This window comes from Mercurialis annua, linkage group LG5, assembly GCF_937616625.2.
Source record: "Mercurialis annua linkage group LG5, ddMerAnnu1.2, whole genome shotgun sequence".
Taxonomy (NCBI): domain Eukaryota; kingdom Viridiplantae; phylum Streptophyta; class Magnoliopsida; order Malpighiales; family Euphorbiaceae; genus Mercurialis; species Mercurialis annua.
In genome coordinates, this window is record NC_065574.1 from 2,866,371 (window position 1) to 2,888,191 (window position 21,821).

General features: G+C 33.5%; 3 protein-coding genes across 4 annotated transcripts; 2 read left to right on the forward strand and 1 right to left on the reverse strand.

Moving 5' to 3' along the window:
* Positions 1-3: 3 nt before the first annotated feature.
* LOC126682646 (uncharacterized) lies at positions 4-10,225 on the reverse strand. Its single transcript, XM_050378384.2, has 15 exons — positions 9,329-10,225; positions 8,589-8,644; positions 7,707-7,765; positions 7,474-7,545; positions 6,969-7,052; positions 6,589-6,696; positions 6,183-6,245; positions 5,367-5,447; positions 4,987-5,052; positions 4,169-4,324; positions 3,153-3,230; positions 2,693-2,731; positions 1,741-1,823; positions 675-747; positions 4-408 (listed from the first exon to the last, which is right to left on the reverse strand). The coding sequence occupies exons 1-15, from the start codon at positions 10,060-10,062 to the stop codon at positions 235-237; spliced, it is 1,926 nt and encodes a 641-aa protein (XP_050234341.1). The 5' UTR covers positions 10,063-10,225; the 3' UTR covers positions 4-234.
* A 2,847-nt stretch (positions 10,226-13,072) lies between these two features.
* LOC126679809 (protein CHUP1, chloroplastic) lies at positions 13,073-16,520 on the forward strand. Of its 2 annotated transcripts, none has more exons than XM_050374794.2 (5): positions 13,073-13,303; positions 13,898-14,123; positions 14,212-14,297; positions 14,567-15,343; positions 15,427-16,520. In XM_050374794.2, the coding sequence occupies exons 2-5, from the start codon at positions 13,979-13,981 to the stop codon at positions 16,309-16,311; spliced, it is 1,893 nt and encodes a 630-aa protein (XP_050230751.1). In that variant the 5' UTR covers positions 13,073-13,303; positions 13,898-13,978; the 3' UTR covers positions 16,312-16,520. The 2 variants fall into 2 exon arrangements, with proteins under 2 accessions (XP_050230751.1, XP_050230752.1); XM_050374795.2 differs by having other exon boundaries at positions 14,570-15,343.
* Positions 16,521-17,316: 796 nt separating this feature from the next.
* Positions 17,317-21,797, forward strand: LOC126683080 (putative disease resistance protein RGA3). The gene is made up of 4 exons (XM_050378910.2): positions 17,317-17,503; positions 17,891-20,769; positions 20,876-21,378; positions 21,493-21,797. The coding sequence occupies exons 1-3, from the start codon at positions 17,353-17,355 to the stop codon at positions 21,350-21,352; spliced, it is 3,507 nt and encodes a 1,168-aa protein (XP_050234867.1). The 5' UTR covers positions 17,317-17,352; the 3' UTR covers positions 21,353-21,378; positions 21,493-21,797.
* Positions 21,798-21,821: the final 24 nt, after the last annotated feature.

Genomic DNA, 21,821 nt, shown 5'->3' on the forward strand with positions numbered 1-21,821 from the left:
AAATTTAGTAAATCAGTCTAATAATACCCTAAATTTTCTTTTGTTACAGTTGTACCTATTTATGTCAGAAATAATACAAATTAGCTTGACTAGGGTTGTTAACTTTGTAAACAGAGTCAATAAGATACAATATTGCTGCTATATTTACATATAAAGACAAACAAACATACAAATCAGGCAATAAACTTACAAAGGAAGAGGAATCTCTTCCCAAGTGCAACGCGTAAAACGACTTCAATTCTGTCTGGTGAAAATGGCGTCGATGACTTGTTTCAGATTCGCACAGCCGATGATTTGAATGTCCTTATAATCTAAATTTGGAAGAGACTTTGTAGCTGATTTGGGGACAATACACACTTTATACCCCAATTTTGCAACTGTATGTATTCGTTTCTCCATTCTGGGCACCTGAAAATATCAAGATCGATAAGAATAAAAATGGCTCAAGTGACTTTACATTACTTCTAGCCAAAAAATAACAAAATTTGCAATATGATCTGTTTCGGTTCGACTTTCTAACTATTTATGTTAAGACAAGAAAGAGAAAAGCGCTAGGTTTGAAGAGATGTTAGATTTATCAACTATATAAACATACATTTTCAGTTATAAAAATAATATCATCCTTCATAAGAAAGAAATTGCAACTTGAAAGAACATTGAAATTATGTAATTACCCTGCGAAGTTCCCCACCAAGGCCAATTTCTCCGATGAATGCAACATTATTGGGAATAGGAAACTCCAAGTAACTGAGATGTCAAACAACAAATAACATAAACCTTCCAATAAATGCTTGCAAGCACAAATAACTAAAATTCCTTACAATTGCACAAGCAAAACTCATGCTATTTTTACCTTAATCTCTCTTTTATGTGAGTAGGCATGCGTTAAATTATATCAATAATGATGTAATTGGAGAATCAAAAAAATCCAGAAAGTTCCTGCGGGGATTCATAATGCTCGTAGAGTAGAGTCGTAGTCTACCTCTTACTTTTTAAAATGAAAATGTAAATTCATCTCTTGAGATATTGGCCCATAATCATTTAAATTGGAAGAGAAGAATCGACAGAGTTACCCTATTTAATTTAAAAAGCTACGTCTTAAACTCGAGACTTAGCACGAGCATCAAACCGCTCTTCTCTGCCCATTAGACTACTAATTGTGCATTTAACACAATTTTACAATGGTAAAGAATAATGGGAAAATCTACTGAACAACTTCAAGGACTCCCCAAACAAGATGTTACTGTCCCAGTTCCGAGATCTAGGTATGGGACTAGAATATTTAAAATCTATAGGACAAATATTCACTCATTAGACAAAAAGCAACCAGCTTAGTAAGGGCTTGCTAGGGCTCTCTTGAGTCTTTAAGGAACTCGAACGTTTTTCTGAATTCTTTCTGATTAAACTTTCATTAAATCCCCACCATTCATATACAAATTAGGTAGACACATGACATTTGGTAACTACCTCCTAAAACTAAGACAAGTTTTCCCATGTCTATAGTACACATGGAATTTACAAAAGAAAAAGATAAAACCAACCTAAATAAATTATAACGATCTAATAAAACTACGACCTTTGCTTGAACTATCAGGATAGAGTGTGTAAGATAAGAATAAGTTTTACTCTTGGCAATTGATTCCCTCTTTGGTCATTGCATTCAAAATGATTAAGTGCATCCATTGTTTAAAATTTTATCATCATCCTCAAAATCAAACAAAAAGTGAGAAAAAAACTTGCCTACTGCAAATGGCAGCTGCTATTGCAAGATCTCCAGCAGTCTCTGTGAGTGACACCCCGCTGACAACATTTAAGAAGATATCCTAATGTACAGGAAAGAAAAGATTCAATCCCAATGATTTTGAAATTATAAAATAACTCAAAAACTATTCAATTGAAATTATTGCATATAATATTACTAGTTGTGTTTATTTCCATCAAAAAACATATAAATAAATTTTCCTAATTGTTGGTACGGCAAGGAAATGAAAAACACAATTTGAAAATCTAATTTCTATACAAGGTTCATGTGTGCAATACCACAGTTTCTCAAAACATATTGCTGCAATTATTGAAAGATACCTATGACCACAGAATATGAAACTAAGATGATGAACAAAATTAAAAAATTCACACAATGTTAGATTTATTTTAGTTATTCGCTCCAATTCCCAGAATTGCTACAATAAACTCTCCCAAACCATAGAATTACATAACTCTCAAGATACGTCGTTCAAGACCTTTTTCTAACATGCATAAGAAACTATTTTTTTTTAGAAGATAAAGGAACTGTTTAACATACTAGAGTTTTGCAAAAACATTCATTCACAAGTTCTCATTGTACAGAATTCTATAATAAGCATGTTTTATAGTGGACTTAAAAAATGAAGCAATGGCTCTTTAGTCTTTATTGTTATTAATCACATTCTTTAACATAAACAGACTCAAGAATGTAAATTTCTTTGACAGCAACATATATTTGAAAAGCTAATGCAAAGAAAAGCACTGTAGAAAGCAAACTGGTAGAGCATATTTTCAATAATGTTCAGCAACTACATATCCTCGATCAACTGCTTAATGGATTTTAAATGGAGGAAAACCGAGAATAAGCTTTGAAAAGAAGAAACAAATCCATATCCACAAAAGCAATCTTATATCAAAAAAATATGTGGACTGTGAAGGTTTAGCTTACATTCTGTTGGAGCATTAGACCAGCTTGCTTCTTAAGAACCTGCATTTTAGAACAAGAAATTATCAAAATAAATGCCAACTTATAAGTTACATCTACATAAAATTATGGGTTTCGCCACAATCAGCAGTTGTGATCACAAACAAACAAGAGAGCAAACAGCATTGCAAGGTTAATGCTGTTCCAGAATGTGGAGAAACGTGAGGAAAGCATGCAATAAATATACATTCACGTGCAACATGTTAGGAGTAAAGATAACAAGTATAACTGTTTCCAGATAATGAAAGACAATTCCCACATGCGAGTGTGCATTCAGCTATGCATACAGATGGGCAAATATGAATGAGTGACATCATGATAAGGAAAGTTTGTCATTTAATCATCAAGAAATAGCATAGTAAGCAGCATAGGGGAGATGGCATGTCTTACACCTAAAATTTATCAAAGCTTTTATATCACTTACTGAAATAATCATATCAGCTCTGCTTGCTTGAATCCCATTGACATGCCTTGAAACCGATGAACTAGTGGCACATAATGCCTAGTATATTCAGTAAGTAATAATGAGACTTAGAGATCATTACCAATTATAATAAATAGATGTAAAATTAATATGAGGAATCCTCATAATAATTATTCATCATCATTCTGGAGTAATATTAGCTGGCCACGGTTCATAAACCGCCGGTTCCGGTTCGGAACCACCGGGTCGCGGTTCAAGAAAAAAATGGAATTGGCCCGGACCCGTCTAAGTGACGGTTCCGGGCCGGTTTGGACCCGGTCGATTCCGGTTCCGGGTTTCGGGTGGTTCAGAAAAAAATTAAAATTAAAATTTAATTATTAAAAGCTAAAAAGTATAATTCTAAAATAAAATAACATGTAGAGATAATATTATAAAAAAAATAAGAAAATAAAATAAATTTCTTAAATATTATATAACACTGAAATAATACATATATATTAATTTTATGTAGCTAGTTAAAAAATGTTTATAAAATAGAGATTTTAAAAATAAGAACGCATAATTTGATTGAAAATTTATAACAAATACATTATTATTGTGTTAAAAAATAATACTCTAATTTTTATAACATACTAACTTCAATATGCTTCTCATTTGCAAATACATTAACTTAATATTATATATAATAAAAAATATAATATAATATATATAAATATAAAATATAATATAATATATATAAATATAAAATATAATATAACTATAAAATATAATATCATATATATACAAATATATTAAAATTAAATAACTTTTATCGACGGGTTCGACCCTTGAACCGCCGGTTCCGATCCGGAACCGCCGGTTCACGGTTCAAAAGATTTGGAACCGCGGAACCGGTCTTTCGACGGTTCCGGGCCTGTTTTAATCCGGTTCCAGGTTTGACCGGGCCGGTTCCGGGTCGGTTCACGGGCTGACCCGGCCCATGACCAGCTTATAACCAAGTTATGTTGTGGGACAACCTGAATTTCAAGAAGAAAACTTCGAGATCCATCCATTATCACAGCAACAGCTAGTCCAACTAAAATCTCTGAATCTGAGTGCTGCTCGCTTAAGAATATCTCACTTGGATTTGAAACAGTTTGCAGACCAGAATGAGACATTTCAAATACTCCAAGCTGAAAGCAGAAAATTTATAATCAATAAAGCCCGAGAGAACGCAAGAAACATTAATCTAGATCATTACATTCATCAAAGATAAGCAAAGTGCAAACAGTAATTTATTCATCCATTCATTCCATTACTTTTGCTATTAACACATCTTCACTACAAAGTACAGTAAGTACTATAATGTAAGCTCTAAATCAATATGGGGTAGTGTACAGCAAGTAATGCTTTCAGCCCAGACATACAAGAGAAGCAGCTTCTGATTGACTGCATAGAACATATATATAGAGATAGATAGAGAGAGAGAGAGAGAAAAAAAAGAAAAGTAGAATTCACTAATATTGCCCCTCAATATGTGAATAGCGTATCTTAAATTAGATTGGTTTACTAAAGCACACACAGGTTTTCTAATTAAGAAGGAACAAACTAACATCAAAATCTCACCCGAGGGGAATTGAAATGCATCTTAATGTTTCCATGAAAATCTATTCTAGTAAGGAAAAAAAATGCCAGAAAAACACTAGATTATTTAATTTTACGCATTTATTGAGAAATTAAAAGTGTAAAATTAAGGATCACCAATCAGCAAGCTCCTAAGTGTGCGGCCATGTGCCTGACTACAGAGGACAAGCTACAAATAAATACAAGCTGCAGCAACCACTACTAAGCACACCTCATCAGTGGATCCAAAGCGATTCTTCACGGGGCGGAGTAACCGATGAGTTGAGTGCTTCTCTCCCTGGTAAGCAGTAACAAAATTGTGTTCAGTGAGCTTCACAAACCAAGCATAACTAATAACAATAATGGAAAAAGAAGGGTTTTGAGACCCACTAAAACAAGTAGTTTAAGTACAAATTTCAACAGCTTTCATTCTAAAAAAGGAGTTCAAGACCCTGGTCAAATTTGTGTAAGCAAATCTTAAAAAATTTGCTTTTTCAAATGGAAAAAAAAAAGCAACAGCAAACAATACGTCTAATATATAGGTTAAGATCCACCATAAAATAAGATGTTAACTTATCCAATAACTAGTGTTAGAACTTAGAAGGTACCAACTTCCAAATATAGAACAACATCAACAATGTGCTCCAAAACCCGAGGCCCTGCTATATCACCAGATTTGTTCACATGTCCAATCTGTCAAATAATAAACACCATAAAAAGAAAACGTTAATTAGTTTTTTTATGCAAGTTAAACATAGAACATCAGTCAACAACCATGACAAGCCAACAGATACACAAACGATCATCGCCGATATATGCTAGCTAAGAAAAATGCAATACAGAATTTTAGAAAGTAAATTAAGTATAGCAACTGACAACAAAAGTTTGATCTATAGAATCCTCAAAAATGAAGGTGATAAACAAGAGAGCAAACAAATCTAACTAAAAGAGGAATGACAAGTAAAGGTTTGACCCTAATTTTCCAGGGTATGGAGAAATGGGATCTAACATAGTAACGACAACAATAAAAATATAAAAAGGTAAATTTTTTTAAAATTCAAAAAACGTATCGTGCCTCAAAGTTATGATCAAACCATTTTTAACCATTTAGAGTCATTTTCTTTTCTAAACTGATCAAACTCCAAAAACCAAAGAAAAAGAAATGCAGATTTGAACATGCTACTGCAGAAAATACTTGCAGTAATTTTAGTTCCATCTAAAAGAACATCTATCAAAGATCTTTAATATATACCATGAAGGAAAAAACCAGTTGCGAAACAGGAAACAGATGGTATTAATCTTAACTATAGTACATCAATCTGAACCTTTTTGAGTTTCTTTAATTAAAAATAATCATTCGTCTAAAATTCCTACTTCAATTAAATAAATGGAGGTAAATTTAATGGATTTCAAACATTTTAGGCTCACCAAAAGGACCGGTATATTCGTCTTCTTGGCAAAGCGCAGCAAAGCTGATGTGCATTCCTTAACCTATTATAGATTTGAACAATGTCACAATTATGCAACATATTGTGCACATATGTAAGTATAAACATGAGCGCGGGCAGCTTGTATGTTTGCCATTAAACAGAACCAAAAACCAAAATAAGTGGGAAATAAAGGCGAATCCATTAGAAGAACTTTCTGGTCAGCCAATAGCTTCAATTGAGAAGTGGATGGAAGTTAAATAAAAAAGTTACTCAGGGGAGTTTAATAGAAACTCAATTTCTAGTTGAGATGATGGTTAAAGAATAATGGGATACATGCATAAAGTCCAAACGACTTTAGCTGAGACTTGTTGCACTGATTGAATTTAGTAAATAATTATTCAAACCTGAGATATTCCTCCAGCACTTCCAGTAACTCCTTGTATATAAGCTGTTTGAATTGAATCAACAATTAAAGCACAGGGGGATAGAGGCTGAATTTTTGCTAAAATGTCCTGAAAGAAAGTAAATATACCTATTACAATAAGCTTTGCGGAAAACCCTTCTAGATTGAGGTGTCTACAATGAGAGCATTTCTCAATGATTCACGCCCGCATTAAGGAAAATTCAGAGCACATTATTATTGAATTAATAGACTAAGTTAAATCAAAATTCAGTTGTAGCATGATGAAATCACAAACACATAGAATGTCTAATATGGAAGGGACAAGTTTAACGTCTTTTACTTTAACTAACAAATTCAGTTACCATATTCCAATATCAGTACCTCGATATCAGTACTCGAATACAAATAGAGATCCTCTACTCCAATGCTTAGACGGTCAGCTCTATTCACGATTTGCTCAACACTCTGCCAAAAAAAGAAAGAAAGGTGAGATAGTTCTCATAGACTCATACGTAGTAATACTATAGCCACTACTTCTGAAAACAAAGAAGTAAACGCTTATTGCTTTATAGCAGCTAAACTGTAGCTTCCACATTTTGTCTCTAGCAATATGGAGTCCAACTCTAATTTTTTTTTTAAAAAAAAATCCTCATTCCATGAGAGATTCAAGGCAAAGAACAGTGATGATCGACTCATTCCATACAAGAAAAAAAGTTATGTCACTAATCTCACCAAAATCAGAAGAAATTGTAATTTTATTTTCAGAACCACTCAATTTAGATTAACAAGTATATGGAGAATATTTTTTCTCCAAGATTGTGGTGTGGTGGGGGAATAATGGGCCAGGAAAAATGGCAAATGAAATCTTAAAATAAAAGCAGCTAACCTCTTCTCCAGATACATAAACAACAGGATCTCGTTTATCAACATACTTCCCTTCAGCCATTAAGGCCGCAACCTTCACAATGTAAAGATCTATCAGAACAGAGTACTATTAGGAGGTGAGGCGAAATATATTTATAGTCAAACAGAAGCAAGGAACAACTAATGTCAAAAACTAAATCTAAAGCATTCCACAAATAAAAACATATTAGGCAAAGTAAAACAAACAATTTCTACCTGCAACAACAGTGTACTCTTGCCAACCCCAGGATCACCACCGATCAGAATCAGAGAACCTTCAAATACAAAAAGTTATGAGATATGAAAATTGAACACTTGCCAGACAAGATAATTGGGGCAAAGACGGTATATGCAAATTTCATATCCATGAAAAAGAGCCGAGGTATAAAGGACTCGGAATATGCTTAAAAATGATAATTTAGGGAACAATCATGAAATCATCTTTCGTCCATTCAGGTAATAACTAAGTTAAATTTAGGTCTCCCATATTTATGAATAGTGACGTCTATTCCAATTTACCAAAAGCTACTGAAAATGAAAAAGAAGCACCGCTAGTGTCCGAATGAAGCCATAGGAGTAGTTCCTGTCCCAAAAACAAAATTCACATGAAACTGAACAAAAATGTGCTAATAAAAATGGCACAACAGTTTTAACCTAGTTATATATAGTCGTTTTTTGTTCCAAAAGGATATGTTATATTTTTTGTTATATTCTCCTTTCACTATTTAATGGTTTTCATCCTCATTAAACTACATGAAGGAAAAAAAACTATGGCTATAGATAACAGACATAGGACTTCATGAGACTTCTAACATGTAAAGGGTCCAATTAATATACTAATTGACGCCTTCAGTTTGTTAGGCAACTACGAAAGTTTTCAATCCTTAAACGAAAATAACACCGACCATCAGCTCAACACGATAGATTGCCCAAGCTCCTAGGTAATCCTTCAAGCCTAACATTATGATATTTGCATTTTGCTGATAAAAAGACCATAATTTTGTCCTCCACTTGGAACATTCAGGTCTGGCATAAGTAATTTTGTCAAGCAGTAAGCAGTTAATTATGTAAAAAAATTAAGAAAAAATCTGCCCAAACCTGGAACAACTCCACCACCAAGTACCCTGGCAACTTCACTTCCAAAGAGTCCGGGTCTGAATATAATCATACCAATATGACATGACACAAAACAATCATTACTATTCCGCTAAATAAGTATGCAATGGAATTTAATGCATGGATCAAATATAAAATTGTGTAACTGACAAGTAAACTGCATATTATCAACAAACACCTCAACGTTTTTTTTCACGGTGAAACAAATATGGAATATGCCTTCACTTTAGAGCTGCTTCATGGATACTGTAATAATCCATGTCCTAACTCACAGAAAGGAAGTAGGAGGCAAGAATTCTCTAAAAGAAGGAAGTCAGAGGCAAGAGTGTCCTCTAAATCCAAAGAACCTGACTGTAAACTCCCGGAGGACCTAGACAGTGATATGGTGCGTTCTGTTCACAATAATCAATATTCCAAAAACTGCCAATCTAATTACCGGTCCTCTTATTCTCATTAAAAACCAGGAAAAGAATTCCTACACTCAAATAAATTACATTTTAATCTGGTTTCGTTTGTTTAATTTAACCATAAATTTCCAAGAAATAAAGAAGGTTGTCTTTCTGACCGAGCAACAAAACAGAGAACAAACAACTATTGCTCATACTACTAAGTCTTGATAACATAACTACCATTAAAACAAAACTAAAACAATGAGCATAGCATTATACTTTCCGGTACTCAATTTTATGATTAAAAAAAATGCCAAAACGTTACTAACTTACAAAGAAATCCTCCAATTCGACTGATTCATCCTCTGATTAACATCTTTCAACTTCAATGGTTGCATCTCACTAACTTTCTGCGGCAACCAAGAACTCATCACGTTCTCCGAAATCTCCGCCCCAGTCACTTTACTATTCCCATTTCCAGTCTCAACATCCCTAAACTGCTTCAATGTTCCAACTTTTCCGCAGCTTCTACAAAAACCCCACCATTGTCCTTCTTCATTTCCGCAATCATTGCATACATAAATCGTTTTAATCTTCCCTTTCTTCCTATTAACAGGCCCAATTTCTACACTTTCATTACCTAAATCAGCTCTCTTCACATTCACATTGTATCTCTTTTCGCTCGGAAATTTCTCATTTTCTTTACTATAACGCATCAACCCCATTCTGTTAACCTGTTTATTATTATTCTCATCACTACTATTTACACTCTCACTTGAAACCCTAATTTCAACATTTGATAAATCCGTTACCGATTCTTGCTCCTGCTCCTTGTGGTTGTCGTTGATCCCCTGCGTCAGCGGATTGAAATTACTCCAGACTTTAGGGGCATTTTGGGAATCGTTAGAAGTGGAGGAGTCGCCGGAGAAGAAACGGAGAGCGGTGGAGTGGAATAGGCGGGAACGGGAATGACAAGAAAAAGTGTTGTTAGGGTTTTGAATAGGGTTTAAGAGAAAGGTTTTGTGACTGTGGAGTAATTTTATGGATTTCATGTCTGTGATTTGCATTAGATAGAGAGAGATTGTGAAATTTGTAATGGAAACCCTCGGATTTTGAAAAACATTGGGGATTTTTTCGAGATTAGGGTTTTGACTGTGAAATTATAAAATCGGCGCGAAGTTTAAACGAGCTGGTGGCTGACTGTTTGCTGTCCGTTTTGTTTTGGCTAAACGCATCTTTGACTTATGAGTTAAATAGCCATTTACCCCCTCAACTTATCAATCTGCAATTTACCTATTCAATAGTCGATAATTTGTTTGAATAATTTGCCCATAAAATTAATTCGTATATTATTTTTCCATTATTTGCAAATCAATACTTAAGTCCGATAGTTATTATAAAGCTACTTTAAAAGTTATAATTTTTTAATAATTTGAACCCAAAACACGTTGGTACAGTGTTTTGGGTTCAACTGTGTACTATGATTATTTTATCATATTTATTCATAAAATATAATTTGAATATTTTGATCTGTTAATTTTATGAATCTGGACAAAAATAAGCAACCTCTAAGTCATACCTCTTTTTATAATTTTTTTTTATAAATTTGTATTTCATAAAAAAATATTTTACACAATTTTAATTTAGTTTGGAAAAGTTTAATGGATATAAAATGAGAAATATATGTTCAAAAGTAGATTTAAAATGAGGGTTGAATATATTTATTCCATTTTACAAAGTTGACGGATCGAAATGTTTTAAAAATATATATTATATTTTAGAAATATATTTGATAAAACAATTTAAAATTATAGACATAAAAAAGCATTTTACCTTAAAAAATACAATAACTAATTTTATCAAAACAAAATGCATGAACCTAAAATTAGTTATGCATAAGAAATGAAAAATATATTTTAGATCAAATAAATTATGATACAAAATGAAAAGTAATTTATTAACCAAATGTGTCAAAATATGAACCATCAAATGCACCAACCAAACATCTAATAAAACTTAATTGAGATGACAAATTGCATTCGTAATGAATGTAGATGGTCATGTTTAACTGTTTTAGTTGGGGCACATTACTTTTACTTACAGGCATAAAATGGATTTAGTGATAAATTCAGGAAACGCGTGTTCAATTCGGATCAAGTGACGATTAGTCAGAATATGAAAATTTAAAAATGACGTTTTGATAAAATCTCATGAACTTTAATAATTATATATAGAGTACAAAAAATAGTTTTACCAAAGTCGATTTTTATTTAATCAGCAATGATTTTTTTATTAGTCTAGTATTGAATTTATTTTAATAAATACATATTTTATATTTATTGTTTTTTCTTTCACAACAATTATGTTTTCTTTTGTAAAAATGTTAGTATTAATTTTACTATGTTAATAGATATACTGGTGGAGTAAATATCTAAGTTATTAATAATTAATTTTTTTTTTGATGTTTTCTCATTTAATTCATTTTCAATCAAACTCATTCAAAGATAAATAGTCGATTTATATTTAAAATAATCATGAAGCAGATGAATTATCGTTTTGCGCACTTAAAAATCTCTATCAACCCGGCTAAAAATATACATTTAAATATTTATTATTTAACTAAAGTTCTTCTTATGTACTTATAGAATGTACTTTTTTTATATTTTTAATTATATTGTATTTTTATTTTTCAATTGATGAAATTTGTATTATTGTAAAAGAAGATCTAAGAATAGATTCCCAAAAACATACTATTCATTGATTATTCAAATTTCAATGTTCAATCCTAAATTTATAAGAATTAATTATTTTAACTGAAATTTATAAGAATTATTTTTGTTTACAATTAACCAATTTGGGTTTATAGATTATAAATATCAATTTTATAAAGAACTATGTTGACATAACTAATGACTTTTTACTATGTAGCTCGTGACGTGCTGCATTTTAAATGTACTAATAATTCAAAATTAGATAGTAAATGTGCATGCAAAAGTGAATAAAATTCATGTTCTAATTTTCTTTAGGTAGGCGAGCTTGACTAATACATGTGAATGAAAGTGTGGCCATTATTAATATAATCACTAAGATCTGATTCAAATTAAATTAATGAATTAAATTTAAAACATGAGACCTTAGTTCACATGTTGCTACTAGTTTATTTAATTTTAAGTGACTATTCACATTTTGGCTTTCTATTTGACTTTTTTTTTTAAATTAAAAAAAAGTCTCAACTCGAATTTAAAATTATTACGAGTCTTATTTAATCTTTTATTTCACTTGATTTAAAACTTAAATTATGTTCAATTCAGCAAAAATATTATAATATTCATCTATAGCCGGTCTGATTCCGCTATATTTAATACATGAAGTTTTAAAATTACTTTTTTAGTGTATTTTGTCAATGAGCTATTTATTTCTACATGATTTGTTTTTGTAAATAAAGTAACTATAGAACCATTTAATATATATCCCCATCCATATTAGACCAGCAATACTGTTTAAATATTAAAACATTTTTAAATTCATGTTAGCTTTCGAACACGTGTCAACTTTTTACTAGTGAATTGGAATGAATTTCTTTTTTGACAGAAAATTGGAATAAAATGTCAATAAGAAAATCTATCAGTTGTGTATAAACAATAAATATACTACTTATCATGTGTAGATAAATCATTTTAGAACATCATTTTTGCAATTAATAACAAAATAAAATATTTATAATTGTCAAAAAAATAATACTAATTACTAACAGATGGGGCAACTCATTCCAGAACTGTAAATGCTGTCAGCTCAATATAGGTGGAAATTGGAGGGAAAATCAAACAAATTAAAAGTTATATTTATTATTTTTTAATTCCCTTTATTGCCTATATTTAACAAATTCCAAAAGCAAATCTTCTAATTATAAAACAAAATTTTGTCATTAATTATCTAAATTTAGATCAATAAAGATAAGATTCACTTATATAAATCAAACTTAATCTGTCTTAAAATTAAAAATCGTGGTTTAAAAACTTAGACACTCAAAACTAATTAACTTCTTAATTTTTCTTCTTGTTAATTAATTAACTCAGAATCAGAATCAGAATCCATCAGTTTCTTCTTCGAACATCACAATCAACGAGACAAACGACAAAATCATATACGCTGCTGTTTTTTTATTATATAATTTTTGAAAATCTAAATTCAAATTATTGAAAAAGATTTTGTTTTAATTTTTTAAAAGATACTAAAAGCAGCGATCAAGGCACTGTTTGGTTAATTCCCAATTCAGAATCAATGCGTTTGATAAATCTCTCTTTAATTGTAAGTTTTTCGTTTTCTTAATTCTCAGAAACTAAACTATGAATTGAATTTTTGATTATTTTTGTTGATTTTTATGGCTTAATCTGAGATGGGTTTGATTATTTTTCCTTTTATTATGAGCTTTGTGGAATCTGGTTTGAACTAGTAAGTGTTTTGTTGGTTTGATTTTTGTTGTTCATTGCATTTGATTATCTATGTTAATTAATTTACAAGCTAGGCAGCACCGATACGGAAAACATGATACTTGGACACGGATAAGGGCGAAACGGTGTTATTTTAAGGTTTTCTATGTAAAAAATGATGTTTCGTGTCTGAAAAGTCAAAGTGTCGACGCGTTTCCGGAAAATGAAGTTTCATGTTCGAAATGTCAAGTGTCTGAAACGGTTCGTAAATGGGATATGTTGATTGAATAAAGTTTCCGACATGTTTCTGAAACAGGACATGTTGATTGAATGAAGTATTCGTACTACTTAGTGTACAAGTTCAATTTTAATTCAATTGTATATATAGATTTTGTAGTTTGCTCACTTGATTTGTTCTGTTTCCTAATTTGATGTTTGACTTGTTATAACATTTCTGTTCTTGGCCTTATAGATGGAAGAGGAGGACGAAGAGGACCTATAATCTAGTATTCTTTTTCTGTAATTTAAATACAATCAGTAGTCTTGATTGGACATGGTGAAAGAAAAGATTGATATCAGGCCAGTTCTACTCAAATTTGGATTGGTTTTAGCTCTTTCATTTGCTGGATTTCTTTATTCTCGATCGAAAAACCGAAGAGTCAAATCTTCTAAGGCTCCTCGCCCCCTACGGCCTTCAGGTCTGTGCACATGTTTGGCTGATTTTCCGGTCAGTTCTGATCCGGGTTCATATTTGTGTCCTCATGTTTAATTGTTGTGTTTTTACAGGTCATGTTGTTGAGGATAATGGAACAGCTGAAATGAAGAAAACGCCCAGTCCGAGGAGCAATCCGTTCATTTCTGTCGACAAACATGTAAGTTCATCTCATAATTTTGCTATACTTGCAGGAGTTGTTCTATAATTATGTTTAATGATTTTACTATGAGCTAATCTGATTAGTTATGTGGTATGACATGTTTCTGCTTTATGTCTGTTACACAAGAAACAATATTATCTTACATGCTGATGTCTGTCACCAGAAATAGTGATGATTATGGAAATTAATCTGTATGAGAATTGGTAAACTTGGTTGAATTCCGCTTTCTGGATTTTACTTAAATGCATTTTTTTAACTCCGTCTAGCAGGAAGATGCATCCGCTCCGAAAGTTGCTGCTGATATGGTTGTACTTGCACCAAGCGGTAGGTACAATGGAGATAAAGATGGGTACCTCTTGCCCGAATTTAATGACCTCGTAAATGAATTTGATGTAAATTCGACAAGTGCTGGGATATCTCCAAAAAAGGATGTAGAATCACCAAGATCAGACACGGGAACTCCACGAGCTGCTAGGAACATGGAAAAGAATGATCACGATCAAGAGATTAGACATCTTAAGACCCTGGTTAGAATGCTTCGAGAAAGGGAAAAGAATCTAGAGTTCCAACTGCTCGAGTTTTATGGCCTTAAAGAGCAAGAAACTGCTATGATGGAGCTACAAAACCGTTTGAAAATAAGCAATATGGAAATTAAGCTTTTCACTCTCAAGATTGAGTCTCTGCAGGCAGATAATCAAAGACTGCAGGCACAAGTCACTGATCATGCAAAAATCGTTGCTGAGCTTGACGCTGCAAGATCGAAAATTAAACTGCTGAAGAAAAGGCTAAAGTCTGAAACTGAGCAGAATAAGGAACACATCATATCCCTTCGAAAAAGAGTTGGTCGGTTGCAAGAAGAAGAACACAAGGCTGCAACAAATGATTCTGATATTAAACTGAAGCTGCAAAAGTTGGGGGATTTGGAGGCTGAAACAGAAGACTTAAGGAAGTCTAATCTTAGACTGAACTCAGAAAACTCTGAATTGGCTCGTCAGTTAGATTCCGCCAAAATCCTTGCGAATTCTGTTCTTGAAGATCCAGAGGTAATCTTTTTGTTCATGACTTCATCTTTTTCTTTACATATGTTATCCTTCGACTTATATTTAGGTTCATCCTTCTTTGGCAGACAGAAGCACTAAGAGAACTTAACGACAAGTTGAAACATGAAAATGAGAACTTGACAAGGGATGTTGAGCAACTCCGAGCAGACCGATGTAATGATTGCGAGGAATTAGTCTATCTTAGATGGATAAATGCATGCTTGAGATTTGAATTGCGCAATTTTCAGCCTGCACATGGTAAAACAGTAGCCAGAGATTTAAGCAAATCTCTCAGTCCCAAGTCGGAGGAAATAGCAAAGCAGCTAATACTCGAATATGCAAATACCGAAGAGACGGGGGCTAATGGTATTAACATTATGGATTTTGAGTCCGACCAGTGGTCATCCTCACATTCGTCCGACGTGATAGACTCAGGCGACTTTGATGATTCTGCAGGCTCACCGAAAACCAGCACCTCCAGAAAAATCAACTTCTTCAACAAGCTAAGAAAACTAATTCGGGGAAAAGACATTCATCATCATCAGAACCACGGATCAGTTGACAAATCTGTCGAAGCAGAAGACTCCGATTCTCCGTATGGAAGTTCAAGTATATCAACAACAACTGATGCTGCAAGTGATCGTCATTTGAACAGACTACATAGCGTATCTCTGGATTTATCTAGACGGTCTGCATACATCAAGAATCCGAAAATGGATGAAATGAAGGAAATGGGAATTGGTCGACGAAATAGTGACGTTGGGCCGAAAAGGTTTTTGTCAGGCAGGTATACTACTCGTCATTTGTCACCGGAAAATCAACCCGAGCAAGGCTCGTTCTCGACGGAGCGATCAGAATTATTGAAATTTGCAGAAGTTCTGAAGGACTCAGACAGTATAACAAGAGCATCTCATAAAAAATCAGCATCAGTTGGTTCATTTGGGAGTTTTCATCGAACAACTTCACACTAGTTTATGTATACTCTCATAAGCCTATAGTAAAACAGTAAAGTAATCACTGTAAATGCATCATACACCTTACGAATTAACTTAACAAAGATTAGGAATCGGTCATTAAAAATATTTTTGCTGCCACCTTTGTCTGTTATACAAGAAATATAATGTTTGTACACTTGAGAATGAGATTAGTGACTAAATGGTAATGTCATGTTCAATTCCAATTAGAATTTTTCCAATTGAACTCCAATTTTTTCTCAAAAATGTAGAGTCTCTTTGGTTCAAATGAATTTTATAATTTTTATGAAATTCAATTGAATCTCTACAAAATATGTGTTTAGTTCAAATGAATTTTCACAATTTAAATTTACATTTATACTCTAAAAATAAAATATTCAATTTATTACATTTCATTTAAAATTAATTTCATATTTAAAATTTGGAATATTAAATACACAAATTTATTTAGAAATGAAATGATTTTTACACTATGATTGAACTAAACCTTAATTTTATTAGGAAACATTGCATTGTATACGAATTTTTTATTAAAAACATTTTGTTTTAATGACAAAAAGATTTATTTAACTTATTTTTTGGTTGTAAAAGTTCATTTTAAAAAAATCAACCGAAAATCTTCCACAAAATTACTAGTTATCTACCGAAATCATATTTCTATATAAAAAAAGTGAAAAAATAGCGTATTTTTCTAAAAAAGATAAATCGAGCGTATTTTTGCAAACAGTCTGATGAAAATAGCCCTTTTTATAAGAAGCCCAATCTTTCATACACACGGGATCTATATATCACATGTGCTCGATAATTAACAGATATTGTTAATCTTATATTAAGAATTTAATAGGTGGGATCAATTATTAAGGGAATATTTGCATCTAGAAAATCAATAAGGTCCTTTTTGATATACTATGGAAACATTAAGGACATATTTATATCTTTCTCCAACACTTAATAGGTGTTCTATTAAATGATTAAATTAGTTCCTGACAAAAAAAAAAAAAAAAACAATGGCGGGAGAAGACGAGAAAAAAATGTCTTATGATCGGAGAGGAGGTGGCAAAGAAAGAACTGACCACCGGAGAAGCGGTCGGAATGAAACCGTTAGAGAACAAAATCGACGGCTGGAAATCGGCGGCGATCGCGTATTCCGTCTCCGTTTATCCTCAGCTACTGATTGTCGTCGCTATAGGTAAGAATTTAAAATGAATACAGTAGTTTAATAACCTAATTTGAAATGCAATAAAGTACATTATCTCTAATAATGATAACCTAATTTGAAAAATTAGTTATAATTTTATTCAATTTATGCATAATTGATTCATTTACAATTAGTTTAATAAACTTCTTTGGATTCCTTCGTCCGTTCCATTAAAAAAATACAATTAGTTTAATAAATTTATATGTAGGTCCAGCTCATAGGCATTCATTTCAGTTGACTAACGTGCATATTTAACAATTATTTAAAATTTCAAATCTCAAATGCTATGCCCATTCCGAAAATTGAATTATATTTTCTTCAATTCTATAGTTTACCATTCTTTCAAAATGGCTGATGCTCTGATTTCCTTTGTGATAGAGCAAGTGGGCTCAATCATTATCCGTGAGGTGGAGCAAGAAGTGAAGCTTGTTGTTGGTGTGAAGAAAGAACTCGAAAAGCTCAAGAGCAATCTCATGGCGATCCGTGGTGTTCTTGCTGATGCAGAAGAAAGGCAGCTCAAGGAAATCGCTGTCAAACAGTGGTTAGACAAGCTCAATGCGGTTTCCTACGACATGGATGATGTGCTCGACGAGTGGAGCACCGCGATTTTTAAATCGCAAGTTGAAGGAGAAGATCATAATTCTGCATCGAATCCTAATAGTAAGAGAAATGTACTCTCCCTTATTAAATCGTCTTGCTTTTGTTTTAAGGAAGTCGGCCTCCGTCATGACATTGCTCATAGAATTAAGGAATTGAATGAAACTTTGAATGATATTAAAGTTCAAAAAGATATGTTTGGGTTTGATATTGGAAAGGGCACCACCAAAAAATCTGAAACCCTAATAACCACCTCTCTTATCAATATAACAGAGGTGCAGAGTAGAGAGCAGGAAAAAAACCAGATCGTTAACTTGTTATTGAGTGAGAGTAGTCAAAGTGCTTCACTAGACATTGTCGCTATGGTGGGGATGGGAGGAATTGGGAAGACGACTCTTGCCCAGTTAGCTTTCAACCATCATCAAGTGATATCTTGTTTTAATGTGAGAATGTGGGTGTGTGTTTCACGCCCATTTGATTCACTGAGGATTTCCAAGGCAATCCTTGAATCTCTTTTTGGGGACGCCCATAGATTTGGTGAACTTGAAACTGTGGTCAACCGAATTGAACAAACTATTAGGGGAAAGAAATTTTTGCTTGTATTGGATGATATGTGGGATGATGGTCCTGAGAAGTGGATGCAACTAAAACATTGTTTGCTAGGTGGCTTACCAGGAAGTAAAATTCTGGTGACTACACGTAGTGAGAGTGTTGCAAGGAACATGGGATGCGCAAGAAACGGCCTAATTCAACTAGGAAAATTACCTCTACAAGAATGCTGGTCCATATTTAGCCAGATTGCATTCTTTGACAGAGATACTGAAGAGCGTGAACAACTAGAAATTATTGGCAAGGAAATAGTTGAGAAGTGTGATGGTTTGCCTCTTGCTGCGAAGGCTCTAGGAAGTCTTTTGCGTTTGAAAAGTTCAGCACAGGATTGGAGGGATGTGTTGAATAGTAAGCTATGGGAAATACCAGGGATATGGGAAGCTAATAGTGGCTTGGCCTCCTTATGGTTGAGCTACTATGATTTGCCTTTAGAATTGAGGCATTGTTTCTCATATTGTGCTATCTTTCCTAAGAGTTACAAGATAGATAAAAATAACTTAATTGATATGTGGATGGCTCAAGGTTATCTCGGAGCAACTTCAACCAAAAAGAACGCAAAGAGATGTGGGGAAGAGAACTTTCAAGATTTAATTAGACGTTGTTTCTTTCAAGATTTGGAAAAAAATGGGTTTGGAGTAAACAAGTGCAGAATGCATGACATATTGCATGATTTTTCCATGTACCTTACAAAGAATGAGCTTTTTAGCATGGAAGTTGAGAATTCTGACGAGAAAATAGAGCAGTCTCTATCTAGAGAAGCACGGCACTTGAGGATAGTGCTTGGGAAAGAAAGTTCATTTCCAAGCTCTATCTCCACAATGAAAAATCTGCGAACGCTTTGGATTCAGTCTCATGGTACAAAGCATATTGGTGCAACTCTATCTAATGTGTTTGACAAGTGCATTGGTTTGAGATCATTGATCCTGCGGAGTTGCGACGTTTCAGAGATCCCATCCTCCATAAACAATTTAATACACTTGAGGCAGCTTGACTTGTCTAGTAATCATAGATTGAGAAGGTTGCCTGAAAATGTATGTGAATTATACAATCTGCAAACACTGGATGTTGGTGACTGTAAATTTGTGAAATTGCCCGAGAGAGTAGAAAATTTAGTCAACTTGAGGCAATTATACAACTTCGGCACGAAATTTTTGCCGAAGGCAGTTGGGAGATTAACTAATCTGACAACTTTGACAGAGTTCATAATCAGTAATGATACTGAAACTGCATGTTCTCTCAGAGATCTCAACAACTTGAACCAGCTTCAGGGAGAGCTTGTTATAAGAGGATTGGGCAATGTGAGAAGTGTGAGTGAAGCTAAGGAAGCCCAACTCATAAAAAAGACTCAAATTATTGGTTTAGATTTATTTTTTAATGGAGAGGAAACAGAATGCAGAGAAAAAATGGATGAAGAAATAATAGAAGCCATAAAGCCTTGTCCAAATGTGGAAAAATTACGTATAGTCGACTACAGAGGAACCACACTAGTCCCCAGTTGGTTGTTTTTACTGAATAATCTGAGGGAATTGTCTTTGAAATGCAGTAACTATGAGCATTTGCCTCCTCTGTGGAAATTGCCATCCCTTGAGTCACTTTGTCTGGATGAGATGACAGGTATTAAAAGATTGGGTTCCGACTTTGTTGGAATTTCAGCAGCCGATCATGTTCGGAGTCAGATTTCTTCATCCACATATGCAAATGTTGCTTTCCGCAAGTTGAGTCATCTGAGTTTTTATTGGATATGGAATTGGGAAGATTGGGAAAGTGCGGAGATGAGCAATTTGGATGTTGATATCACAGTAATGCCCTGTCTTCGCAATTTGACGGTAATGTACTGCCCAGAGTTAAAGGCTTTACCAGATTACCTTCTCCGTTTGAAAACATTAGAAGAAGTTAAGATCCATGAGTGCCCTATTATCCATGAAGATTACAAACAGCAGAAGTATAGTGCTGAAAAGTGGCAAAATCCTAACATCCGCATAAGCTGCTTGTCCGTCTCCAATGCGGAACGTAACACATTCCTTGCAAACGCTGTTCTTGAAGATCCAGGGGTAAATTTCTTGTTTATGAAAGTTACATGTCCACTTTATGTGTATGTTTGTTATCCTTGCACCTAAATTTTAGGTTCCTCTTTTGTTTTTGTTTTTCTGGTTGCAGACAGGAGCACCAAGAGAACTCGACAACAAGTTCAAACATAAAAATGACGAATTGGCCAAGGAAGTTGAGCGACTCCAAGCAGATAGATATACCGAGGCTGAAGAATTAAAGTATTTACGATGGATAAATGCATGCTTGCGGCATGAATTACGTAATGTACAGCTACCACCGGTCGTCAAAGGTGGAAGCGAATCCATGAGTCCTCAGTCTAAGGAGAAAGCAAAGCAGCTAATTCTTGAATATGCCGATGGTGAAGTTATGAATAACTCTGACTGGGATGATTCTGATGGTTCGTCTACAAACAGCAACCCCACCAAAATGAACGCTTGGTCAACAAACAGAAACCCCAACAGAGAGAAATTTTTGGGCAAGCTCAAGAGACTTGTTGAGAAAAAAGATATGGATCATCATAATGATGTACCATCAGGGAGCAAATCTGAAGCAGCAGAGGATTCTGATTCTCCACGTGGCGTTTAAACCTGAGTATAAACAGAAGATTCAAGGTAACAAAACTTGACCAAAGCAAATGGTTATGCTTTTTTGTTTTTGCTTTCAGGTCTATAAACACTGCTCTATACTAAATTATATTTAAGAACCTGACAATCATTCTTTTTCAGGCAAATGTCTCAGTCCCGAGTCTGAGGAGAAAGCAAATGCCGACATTGAAGAGATGGAAGATTCTGATGATTCACCAACAAACAAACAGCAGCAACGCCACCAAAAATATTCCGGCAAGCTAAGGAGATTCTGATTCTGAAGCTGTAGATGATTCATATTCTGATTCTCCATGTGGAAGTTAAATCCGAGTATTAACAGAAGATTCAAGGATTAGGATAGTCACATGAATTGTTTATAAAATGAAATTAATATTATTGGGTCAATTCCGATTCCATGGCTTAACGATTTTAGTTTTTTTTTTTTTGATATGTTCCATTTTATTGGTTTC